The sequence below is a fragment of the Glycine soja genome, chromosome 3, assembly GCF_004193775.1.
Source record: "Glycine soja cultivar W05 chromosome 3, ASM419377v2, whole genome shotgun sequence".
NCBI lineage: Eukaryota > Viridiplantae > Streptophyta > Magnoliopsida > Fabales > Fabaceae > Glycine > Glycine soja.
The window spans coordinates 42100008-42113244 of NC_041004.1; the positions used below are offsets into that span (position 1 = coordinate 42100008).

Here is a 13237-nt window from a genome sequence, read left to right on the forward strand (position 1 = left end):
ATAATCACATATTTGATGAAATACCTAATGACAAACTCCTATGGTCATTTTATTACAGTATATTTTTGAACAAGTTTCTAAATAACAAGCCTAAGGGTTTTTAAGTCAATTTTTTTCCTTTAAAACCTCTCTAAGTCAATCCTATCATTTATGTAGGAGTTTAAACATAATGCATTATTTGGTATTGTTCTTTACATGACCTCTTTGATACAATTTGGTCTTCAATATATGTTTGGTTAGGCTTCACCTGCCTTCACAGTTGTTCTATATTTTGAACTTTTAACTCATTTCTTACATCACGAACAACAGATTGTCTCACAGGGTGAAAAATATAGGAAGGTTTGGATATAATTTGATATTCTCTTATTATTTTTATGGTTGTCCCGTAACAAAATAGTTTTTAAAACAACTGTTTTTTATTTTATTCAAATTTTATATATAATCAAAACTCTTTTATGGAATTGGTTTGTCTAAAGGAAGGAGGTAATGTTTTACTTTATTAGACTAGCCAGTATGTTAATCTAATACTTCTGTACTAGACAAGTTTTGTCGACTGACTAATTATCTTTCTTATGAGTTATAATTGTGTCCTTTTTAATAAATTTTATTCAAGCTTATAAAAAAAATTCAAACCTTGTATTAATTTCTTTTTCAAGGTGAATATTTTTACATACTTGTTTTCCTGCAGTCTAATTAGCAGATAGCAGTTATGCAAGGTTAAGAGCAGTGTGGGGAGATGCATACATATGCAAATCAGTTACATTATTTAAATAAAAAAATTAATATCCTGTATATATAATTTTTTTATTTTTCATTTTTTATTTGTGTGTACATATATTTATCTTAAAATTAATCTCTCAAATTTAAAGGAACGCATTTTTATTGTCCCATTTTTATGTTTGTAAAACATTTTCCTTTGCAAAAAGAAAAACTGAACCTCTGAGCTAGCGGACAAGTCAATTGGTGTCAGATTAATTAGTTTAATCCAGTCCTTTTAAATTCAAGGTTTAACTAAGAGGTTATGTTAAATATTTAAAAATATATATTTCATGTAAATGATGTCTGTAGTCTATGTCAAAAAAAGAAGTGTGGGAGAATTTTTTATAGATATTTCTAGCTATGTAAATGATTAACTGATAGAAAAGGTATGAGATCAATAATTATTGTCTAGATCTTATGATGACTTCTGTGTACTCATTAAATTTACAAGCATGCATGTTCTCGCGACTTTTTACCAACTATAACTAGTTTGCAGCTTAAAAAAAGATTACATTATTTATTAGTGAATCTAAATGTTAAGATGTTGTAAGTTGTAACAAAGGAGCACATTGTATATATAAATGAGAAATCAATGATAGGGAAACAAATTGACAGACACGTAAGTATCTATCAAAATCATTAATATATATATATATATATACAATATGTATAAAATAAATAATAGTAGTTACACTGATCATATTTTTCCCCCCTAAAATTATATAGAAGAATTTGTCGCACCAGTCCACAAATGTGGAATATTCAAATGAAATGTCCACAAAATTTCACGATATGTAGTATTTGTAATGATTATGACGCTTAAATCAGTGTTTGTAAGAAATATAAAAATTAAAGAGAGAAATACCTAGCCTTTTTTTTACCTATATTTGTACATTCAATTTTGAATGAGAGATGGCTAATGAGTTTTTGGCAATGATCCGATACTTTGAGTTTGTAACAAGGTTCTCTCTACTAGAAGCTTCCCAAGAGGATATTGGCTTAATTTGCTAAATTGGATCCATATATATTCTCTAGAAGTCTAAAGCAATAATCATGCACAATATATATATATATATATATACACATACTGCATGAACTTAATCGTGACATACGTTAATTCTGATCAGCTATCAATCTCTAAATGATCCAACTCATAACGAAACACATCAAATGCAGGTTGGTAATTTGAAAACCTGCCTAATTAATTAGCACAGTTGACAGTACACTGCCATGAGTGCCATGTGACTAGGTGAGCAATCGACAGAGTTGTCTATGTAGGATTCAGCAACGATTCTCATGCATGAAAACTGGCTTTGCCAATTGCTATAGTCGAATTGTCGAAATGTACGCGTCTTTGCCAAACTGGTGAACTAGAGAGGATGACAAGACATGAGTTAAATGTTTATAGGATATACAATGACATAATGCTATATCATATCTATCTTGCTTCTTTGTTTGTGGATATGCACGGATCTGTTGCAATATTCTTAAAGACAAGGTTCATTTTCCCTTCTTATTATTGTTTGGTAAGTACATGGCAGCATATAAATATATATACCTAAAAGTTTTCTGCGTCAACGTCTTTGGTTTATCCTCATTTTATCATTTTTTAACAGGTCCTCATCTACTGTAACCCACTTTGAATAGAATAAGCTATCATCTATGGTCTATATTTCTTGACATTGTTTATTATAAAAGAACTATTATAATCTATTAATGATGGCAACCACTTACCCTACACTTTCATGTATCTAAATTAACAACCAAGATAAACTTATTAATTTTATGAAATATTATTTTGATTTAACATCAGATGGATTAGGTTTGAGATTCCTTTTGTTAAAACTTAAAAAAAGAGGATAATTAGCTGAACTCTCAAGCCAGCTGCAAATGATTGCGTCCATATATTTCCTACACACGCAGCTTTTCGAAAAGGATGGGTATAAAGCAATTAGAGACATTATTGCATGTACCACTGCGGCCCCATAGCCGATAGTACGTCTAGGTCAATCTTAATTAACATGACATCTTATAAAATCACTCTCGTTCATCACTTTTCTACATAACATTTTTCGAAATTTGGCAAAAGTTTTGCCACATGTTATGCATGCAAAGAAACTTCAATTTTCCCGAAAATTTAAATTGATAATTGAAAAACACAAGTATAATTTTTTATATTATATTTTCATCAAATTAAATAAAACAAATTTAAATATCTTTTCAGTTATTATATATGAATATGACTTCACTTAATTTAAATTGATAATTGAAAAATTCACAAGTATAATACACACACGTTATCTTAATTAAATAAAAAAAGTGTACCACGGATTAATTTTAAAATTTATCTTAACATTTTTTCTTCTCAAATGAAAATTAATTTTTTGATAACATCACATTTGAATTTTGTACTTTCCATATATTTCAATTTTATTTTTCAATATTACATGCAATATTTGTAAACTAGAATTTTAACCCTATAATTTTATCCATTTTATATAAAATAATACGACTTAATTTATCTTATATGTAAATTTTCCTATAATTTGAATAACATATATGCTTTTAATTGTTCATTTAAGTACTAAATAAAATTCAGACTACTATATTATGTACATAAAATAAAAATATGAAAAGGTAAAAAATGTTTGCTTTAAATTATTTATTAACAGATAAAAAAATTAACTAAGTTTAAACTTAATTTATTTTGATTATATTACACTTTCTTCTAACTGTTGTCATACTTACCAATTTGAGAATGAGACTATATATTTAGTGGGTATTTTATATGAATTTTACTCGATATGAGGGAATATATTCAAACAAAAATGTTAAAGAATATATTACAGAGATCTTTTTACTTTTGTTTTTTCTCTTCTTGCTTGTGGTGTATATAGCTTAGTCATTATCCTAAAACTTATGCTACGCTTGGGGTGAAGAATTATTGTGAAAAAAAAGTTGACATGTGATAAACATTATTCTTTAATTGTACTTATTTTTGGTTCAGTTCAACAGTATATAAAATAATATGCTTGGACTCAGAATGGTACGAAAGTTGCATGAGACAGTCGTATAATAATATTGACATAGGTCCTCCCAGAGCAGACATGAAAATCTTTTCCACTTTTCTAAAAATCTTTTACGGAGACTGAAGACGCACATAAAACGTCTTCCAAGCTTTCAATTGGGAAAACGACGCCCAAAATCAATTCTCCTCTCACTCAAGCTTTTAATTGATATGTGATTAATTTACAATATATGTATTTGGTCCTATTAGGCTACTGGCTAAGTATATCGAGTGAGAGATTCTGAGATTGAGCAAAATGAGTAAATAGGAATGGATGATTGGGACCAATAACGAGGCATATGTCGTAGGATTTAGGAATGTTCCTCCATACTGCAATTGGATGCATTACCTTGTGATTTTTTTTCCCTACAATATGAATATAAAATTTGTTGCACATAAACATAATCGAATCCAATGTTCCTCTTTGTTTTTCGAATCTTGGTAGTAAAGTCGTGGAGGCTTCTTCTTGTACTATATTGCAAGGTCCTCTCATCAATGATCAACTCAACATTTGTATTATTAATTTCAAATTTCTATTCTTCTATCTTGGACTACCGTTTAATTCCTCGTCTGGTTCGACGTATCACTTCATAGTGAGTGGCTACTTGACAAAACACCCAAACTAGGTTTTCCCCCATCATGACACGCGTTTTTAATTTAAAATTTAGGGTTGAAATTAATTTAAATATATATTATAATTTTTTTTAGCAATTTAAAATTGATTTTACCAAAATTAATTCTCCTAACTTAAAATTTAAATTTAGGATTGAGATTAATTTGAATATGTAGTTTAATTATATTTAATAATTTAAAATAATCCCACCAAAATTAATTTTTATCTACCTAATTTTAAAACAACATATTTAGGTCGAATTCTCACGCCAAGTTTGAATTAGAATTGTCATGCCATTTTTTTTTTTAAAATGCTGTATGTGTGCGGGTTTATATTAATTAGTACTCTTTTTCTCTTTCTCTTTAAGGAAAATGATGAGTGTCTTGATTATTTTTCAGGTGAGATATACTAGGAATACATTTTCTAAGGCTGTTTCCATGAGTTGCTGAATTTTTATCAAATGTCTGGATTTATACACAAAGTATTTGATTCTTAGATTATATGTAAATTGAATTCTAAGCAAAATTTGAATATTAATTAAAATGAAACTTTAAGCTTTTCCATCATGTGAAATATTTATTAATTTTTTAAAAAAATTATTTTTGCCAAAAAAAAAACTTAGCTTACACATCTTTAACAGAATTTTGCCTCTCAACCATATTTTTCTACCCATATGGCTTAAATCCAATACTTACTAAAAGATCCAAACCTAATTTCACTCTAGTAGTGACAATACATTAAATTTGAATTAAATCTAAAAGATAGAATATGGGTAAAGGATGCAAGTTTGCATTATTTAAATTGTTTGGATCACGATGAAATGGAATAAAATTAAAATCTAATCCAACTTTTTCATTTCATTTTCCTTTATTTTTTTTCTTTTTCCTTTTAACCCAAACAGGGTGTTAGTATTAATAAGTGATTGATCAAATAGTATACACTATTTTTTAATTAAATTAGACATCTGATTAAATTAATATTATTTTAATTAGTTATTATTCTTAAATAGACATGCCAAAATATTTACTGATTTCCACTAAAATATTTTTCTGTTAATCAAATCAATTTTTTGTGTTGTTTAAATAGAAATTTCAAACACTTGTATTTCTGATTACAAATAATTTTTTTTATTAATTTAACTTAACTTTCTTAATTTATATGTTTATATTTTACCTGCATTAAAAAATACACCTCTAAATAGAGATACTTATTAGTAATAATAAAATCTTTATTGGCGTATAATTTGAAGTTATTATTTTTCTTTATTCAATTTAAATGTTTTGTTTGAGTACGTATATTTATATTTATATTTTCATTTAATTTTGAATAATACTGCATATCTATTGTCATTTATACAGTATCAAAACTCTGTAGTTTGTGAGAAGAAAGTAACTATCACAATTCACAAATTTTCAATTCAGGTGGAAGGTGTTAAAAGTCAAAACCATGATAGTATCAATTCCTGTTCCATGCTAGAATGACATGCCACCCCTGATCTAAAGCCCATACCCGAAAGCAATGGGCCGAAAAAATACAGGACGGGGAGAGGGAACTTAACATTTAACAACCTGCTGTTTTTGGTCTCCTACTTTTAAAAATTGCATTCTTTTCATGAACCGAGCAGGAAATAGCACTGTAGCAGTCTTAAAAAAATTTAGAAAAGATCAATTTTGTGCATTTGTTAGTTCTTAAAAAAGAGAAGAAATGTAATTTAAGTTTGCATTGTTTGAAAAACAGGAAAATATAGTAATAGGTGTGAAGGACGCAGGGTTTCATTATTTAAATTGTTAGGAACAAGATTAACCGGAATGAAATTTAAATTTAATACAACAAAGAAATCATTTCCTTTCATTTTCCTTTACTTTTTTTTTCTTTTAGTTAAATCAGTGTGTAAGTATTAATAGGTGATTTGTTCAAAAAGTATATGTTGTTTTTCAAAAAATAAAATCTTAAATGAGCTTATATATGAGAAAAAATACATTAAAAATTTATCTCTATTATGTTATAGTAGTAAAAAATTCATTAACCGTGACAAATTTTCAATTCAGGTAGAAGGACGTGTCAAAAGTAAAAACGATGATAGTGTCGCTTCCTGGTCCATACTAGAATGACATGCCAGACCAGATTGAAAGCCCATACCGTAAAGAAGTGGGCCGAAAATTAAATTTGATAGGGAGAGGGCACATAAAATTTAACAACCTACTGTTTCTGGTCTCTCCTACACTTTAATTACATTTTCTGTTTGACACGAACAGAAAATAGCACTATAAATAGCAGTCTTATAATTTTTAAAAGAAGGTCAATTGTGCATTTATTTATTTCTTAAAAAAAACATAAAAAATATACATTAAGTTTCAATTAATTGGAAAAGATAGAAATAGGTAAAAAGGATGCAATGTTGCATTTTTTTTTCTAGAGACGCATTATTTAAACTGTTTGGAACAAGATGAAATGGAATGAAATGAACATTTAATCCAAATTTCTTCATTTTATTTTCCTTTATTTTTTTCTTTTCTTTTCCTTTTAATCTAAACAGTGAGTTAGTATTAATGAGTTATTGGTGCAAATAGTATATGCTATTTTTTAAAAAGACTTAAATATATTTTGCAGTTTCTATTATATTTTTAGGTTGTATAAAATATTTCTAATAATTTTGGTCCTTATAATTTTTTTTTATAATTTTAGTCCTTAATGGGTTTTTTTTTAATCTTTATAAAATTGTAAGCTTTTGATATTAATGTCGTTCATATTAGAAGATATTCAATTTAGTTTGCATTATTCAAGAAATATCAACCTTGTTTTCAAATTGATAATTGACATGTCATCAATGAATAGTAAAAAAAACTTAGACTATAAAATAAAATTGTTTAGGACTAAAATCATAAGAATAACATTATATAGTGACTAAAATTTATAACAACTTAACATAAAATGAGTGTGTTATAGGGACTAAAAAGATATTAAAGTTTTTTTAAATAAAATAAAATTTTAAGTTCAAGCTTTATATGTGAGAAAAAAATCATTAAAAATGTAACTATTATATTATGAATGTTGTTTATTTAAATAAGATTGATCATTGTAAAACCATCTAGGATTGATCTAATAGTAAGACCCAAGTTTGAATGGTACAATGAGGTAATAAGTTCTGACTTCAATATGACTCATGTAAAAAAAAAAAAAAAGGATTAGCTTTAACTATTGTAAAGAAAACTGAAACAAATAGGTGAAGGCTTTGTCGTAAACGTAGTAAATGCATTCTTCGTTATTAAGTATTTACAAAGTTGAATTATTTCTACGGATTTCTTTCCACTATCCACCACCTTCCACAATTCAAATTCATTCAGAATATGTAACCAAAAAAATTTATTCACATAGTGACTCTTTTTACTTTCACACTCACTTCCAAACAAAAAATTGCCATCCCTATCCCTATCTCCTACCTAAAATCCGTAAAGAACTGTACCTCTATTCTTCTAATTTCCAACGGTAGAGAATTTGCAGTACCGTGCTAAACGGATTGTTCATGTTTTGCAGGTTTCAAAATCAGTTTTGGTAGACTTTCTACCTCAGAAGAAATGACAAGATTGACGGACACCTTAACAAAAAAAAAAAGTAATGGGGGGCACTAGTGATACAATCATTTCAAAATCAATTATTTAATTTCGTCATTTATTACATACAATACAAATGTATAATCCTTATCTCTTTTGCTCCTGCACTGATTTGGGAGTAAATGATGGCCTTTAATAGCTCCTTTTTTCTTGTTCTGGAACAATGAAGATTTAATTTTAATTACATGTACTCCACGTTTTTTTTATTATAAATAGTCACTTATGTAATGAATTCATTACAGGTCACAATAAAGTAGGAATAACTTTATTAACAAAGATTAAAGTTAAAAATTAAACTCATATATGATTGTAATTTTGATTTTTGCCGTTAACATGAGAATTTTATTAATAGATAATTTACAAATATTTTTATCAGTATTTATTGAGCCTTGCTTCTTCCTATCTTAAAATCCAATCCACTTATTTTTTTTTAATAAAAAAAAAAGTAGGAATATCTTTTAGATTAATTTTGAGTATTTTTTATTGGACCATTACTTTTGAGGTGTATCCTTCTGATTTGTCAATTTCTTCTTTCTTCTGGCTAAGGGTTGTTACTTATAAGTTTGATCTGATTATAATATGATAAATCACAATTTATTTAGTGTCATACTTTAGCTGCTGCTGTGATCAAGGGATACGGATAGAAAGATAGATAAATGTAGGAATTCCCATACCCACACAACACGTCTACCCTTTCTTCGGATGCTTTTAACAAGTGGGCCAGAGAGTGTGGCTTATTCATTTGTGGTAAAACAACAATTTGGCCATGTTTTACCGTTTATACTATTCATGTACACAAACGCAATCTTCGTGAATTAACTACACAGTGGTTACGAGTGACGGTTATTTACTTATTTTTGGTTAAATATTATGGAGTGACGGCTTGGAATAAGGCCAAAATTAACCTATTTATCAAAACACTCATTCGATACAGAATTAGTAACCGAAATTAATTTGGATATTTCAATCACATTCAATTATAGTACTTGTATATTTTTATTTTTTAAGACTATTTAAGAGAGGTTAATATTTAAAAAACCAAATAGTTCATTTAGTAAAAAAAATTAGCAAAATCTATAATATTCAATGATGTTGGTACTTAGTACAATAGTCCCCATGGCCAAATCGCATTTCACAGTACCAAAATATAATTTTGATTTTTTGTACGTTAATAATTGTTGAAGCTATCACCCACCTCCTCCAACTTCCCGGAAGCAAAGAATGTATACTAAGTCTCCACGTCATTAGGCCATGCTTCAGCCCTATTAATTAACATTGATGCGAACGGAATTTAGAATGATAGGGCTTGATTTGCATCAGATGCAAATGTGGAAAGTGGGATTTGATGTCCCAACAAATCACAATAACTTTAATCCGTATTATTAACTTATTGTCCATGGTTTGAAAGAGAATCCAAGATGAAAAAACTATAGATCATGTTAAAAATCCTTTAAGTCTAAATGACTAATGAGAAGAGCTTTGAACCATAAATGCTAAGAAGCGTTTCCCGTGAGAAATCACAACGGATAATTGAGTCGTAATTTGTAAATGCGGGCATATGCAATTCCAGGAGCTACTGAACTGATGGATCGATTGGGTGAAGTATATAATATAATTTTATATTCAATTATAATGGTAAATCATTGAACTAAAAGCAAAACACACCAGGACTTTGTTGGAACCATCCTTCGTGGCAACAAAATTCAAATTACATCAATAAATTAAATTAAGGTGAACAAAGCCAAAGAAAAGTGAATTGAAGGGGAGAAAAAATGACAACAAAATGCAAGTATTTAGTTACAAGCCTGGCTGTTTGTAGGGTATATAGCCCTCCTAAATTAGCTGATTGTCCCATGAAATGCTAGTTAAACAAACATCAACACCACAAAATTACACAAGCACAAAACAAAACACCCATACATATAAAAATATACTATGTCATCATCTTTAATATACCACACAAGGCTAATCAGGAGTCATTAGCAGTTTGGCTAAATCATTGCATCGAATCTATGTTCTTACTCAGCTCCTCCAGCTTCTTCATCCTCAATCTTTCACTTTCACCCACCAACTGAACAAAACACAATAGCAATGTCCCACATATTAGAATAAGGAAAGTTAATGTATTCAAATTCAAATCATTCACAACCATGATTGAGCATATGAGACTGACTTACCTCCATTAACTTGGTGATTAGCTGTACTTTTTCCCTGTTCTTTTCATTGAAAGCTTCAAGGGCGTCTTTGTATTCTTTCTCCTGAAATGCATAATCAAAAACCCAATCTCAATGGTGTACCCAATAACATGTCACGGTCCGTATAATTCGGCACTTTATAACATGTTATTCAACCGAGTATTAATGGTTTTCTGAGAAATTCAATAAACTTCACCTTCTTCTGGCAGGTATGACCCAGTGGCTTTAATTCTTTGTTTACGGAATCAATTCTTTTTCGAACAAGTGCAACTTCTTTCCTCATTGGATCTGCCAGGGCTTCAAGCTCCTGATATTCCTCAAATAGAATGAAGTTTGGGATTATTCAATTACATATCAATTTGAGTATAAAATAACAAAATTGTAGGCACACACGCTACACATAAATATGTATAACAACTTTCAGCATGAATTATGGTAAATTAAAAAATTGTAAGGCCAAAGAAATATACTGATATTTGATATATTGATTTCTAACAACAGATATTTCTTTCTTTTAAAACAAACAGATATTTAAAATAAATTCTAGGGAGGAAATATATGAATTATTAGGTTCATGGCCCGACACTGTTTTCTGACAAGAATATATTCAAGGGAACATGAAAGTTCAAATTTTGAAATCTTTTCCTCAAAAAACCCAACGGAAAATTTAGAAGAAAAAAAAAGGTTTTGGGGCTGCAAATTCACTTTGTCGAGAGAACAAAACCACAGATCAGGCATATCCAAGTGCTCTAGATGTTCTCTAAACCTCTGGTATTCCCCTTGTTAAAAGATAATCCGGTTTAATTAAATAAAAATTCACAAAATACTGAAAAAGACCAAAGTTGTTTCCATCAGGAGCTTCTTCACCTGATAAACCAACATATATTTGTTAAAAATCCTAAAATTAATCACTTAAATTTTTTCTGAAGCAAAAAAAAAACTTATTTTTTTCATGCAAGGCTGCAACAAATTCTTGTTCCCCCGACTAAAAGACCAAAAAAATAGTTTTGAGAGTTAATTAGTGAAGGTAGAGCAGAGGATGTGAGAGAGATACCTCACGAATGGTTGCAAGACGCTTAGTTTCTTCTTCGACTCGACCTAACTGAAGCTGAACCTTTTCTCTGACCTCCATCTTCTTCCTTTCAATCTCTTCCTCCTTGGCTCTGAAGGTGGAGAGAGCAGACCTTGACATCTCTTCGTCTTCCTTCGACAAATGGCTGCTGAAGCTCAGGCTCCCCGAATTCTGCACCACCAACTGGTTGTTCTGGTTCTCACTCTGCATCCTCTCTTTCTCTTTCTTTCACACAAACAAACCCTTTCTTCTTCCTTCAGTTTTTTCTCTTTATTATCTCTCTCTCTCTCTTTGCTTTTTTTCTTTTTTGCTTTCTCTGCTTTGTGTTGGCCTTGAAATGATGAGGCTGCAGTGCTCTGCTTCCTCCCCTGTTGCGAGTGCGCTTCTTATGTTATCTGGGTTGCCCCCTTTGCCTTTATGGACCAAACATTTACTTTCTATTCCTAAAATTAATACAATATCACCAACGCTCAAATAAAATAAAACAACTATAACGCTCATTCTAAATATTGTACTATTATTTAAGTATAAATCAATTCATGTGAAATTATTTAGTTTAACAGTACTTTCAAATAAATAGGTAATTATGTTAAATATTAGATAAAAAAAATTTGTCTCTTTAAATTATTTAAATAAGATTGTCTTTCGCTAAAAAAATATTTATTGTAGTCACAAAGAAAAATATAGTTTCTACAAAATTAACTTTTAAGTTTGTTATTAAAAAATTTACGAATTATCTAATACCAAATTGTTTCAGTTTATTAGAAAAAATAACTCTATTAAAAAAAGAAAAAAAATTATTGGAAATTATAAAACTGATTTGATAGTTAAAAATGTTAAGTTTAAGGATAAAAGAGAAGGAAAAAGAGGTATTTAATTTAATAATAATATAAAAAGAGTATAATTTGAAATTATGAATTAATTATGGTATTTATATAATAATTTTAAAAATATTATTTTCTATATTTTTCGGTCACATCACACAATTCTTTTTATTTTATGGTTAAAAAGATAGAAATATCTGTCTCCTTCAATCTTTTCTTCCTTGCTAAACAAAGAATGACAATAAAATATTATTGAGCACTTTGTGGGTGACCTGTTCCAACTTACCTCCTTTCTTCCCAGCTTGGCTTACCCAAATAATAAAAGACAAAGATTACAAAAGCACAAGCTGATCCGGCCCAACTGCCAGACAATGATAAAATAAAGAGGAAGTGGCCTTCAACTTTACTGAATGAAAGATAGTTTGCCTTTGGTTTATATGAATATGAATCCTTCTAGCTGCAAGAGATAATTACAACGGAACAACCTTGGAATTTCACTACGGACTTCCTTCCCACACATTCTTTCCAAATGCGTTCAAATTTCTTCCTCAGCATTATAACATAACTGCGCAAGTTGCTGCCAAAAAGATTAAAAAATGCCTACACTACACTAATTTCTTCCCTTCAGGTGCTATCACTTCCAATTTATTATTATTAACATTATTAAAAATACTACATGAAATTTCATTTAAAAAAATAACAGCGACGAGTGTTTTATTACTTCATTGCTTATTTATGTAAAAAATTTAATCACAAAATACTCCATAAGGTGGAAGATTCGATACATCATCTAGCATGGATATATATGCTATTTTTGTTTTATGAATTAAGCATGATTTTTTGTTTGATCGAAGATAGACATATGTTACGTAAAATAATAATTATTAATTATAAGTTTTAACCGTTATATATTATTGCAATGTTAATGATCAATATTTATTAGTATTGACAATCTTCTCCTTTAAATCTTGACAAACGTTTCTAATGTGTAATTATGTTTAATATACGGTGTTAGTCAATTGAACCCAAATCATAAGCGGCACAATAATATATAGTTCGATATTATAATGAGTCAGTTTGACTTTCTCAAAAATAA

The 13237-nt window shown here is 28.9% G+C and overlaps 1 protein-coding gene across 2 annotated transcripts; it reads right to left on the minus strand.

The window, feature by feature from the left end:
• Positions 1–9699: 9699 nt before the first annotated feature.
• On the minus strand, positions 9700–11767 carry LOC114407174. 2 transcript variants are annotated; one of them, XM_028370178.1, is made up of 4 exons: positions 11300–11767; positions 10442–10552; positions 10228–10308; positions 9700–10121 (listed from the first exon to the last, which is right to left on the minus strand). In XM_028370178.1, exons 1-4 carry the CDS (start codon positions 11525–11527, stop codon positions 10047–10049), a joined length of 495 nt encoding a protein of 164 aa, XP_028225979.1. In that variant the 5' UTR covers positions 11528–11767; the 3' UTR covers positions 9700–10046. The 2 variants fall into 2 exon arrangements, with proteins under 2 accessions (XP_028225979.1, XP_028225978.1); XM_028370177.1 differs by having other exon boundaries at positions 10442–10561.
• Between the last annotated feature and the right edge of the window lie 1470 nt (positions 11768–13237).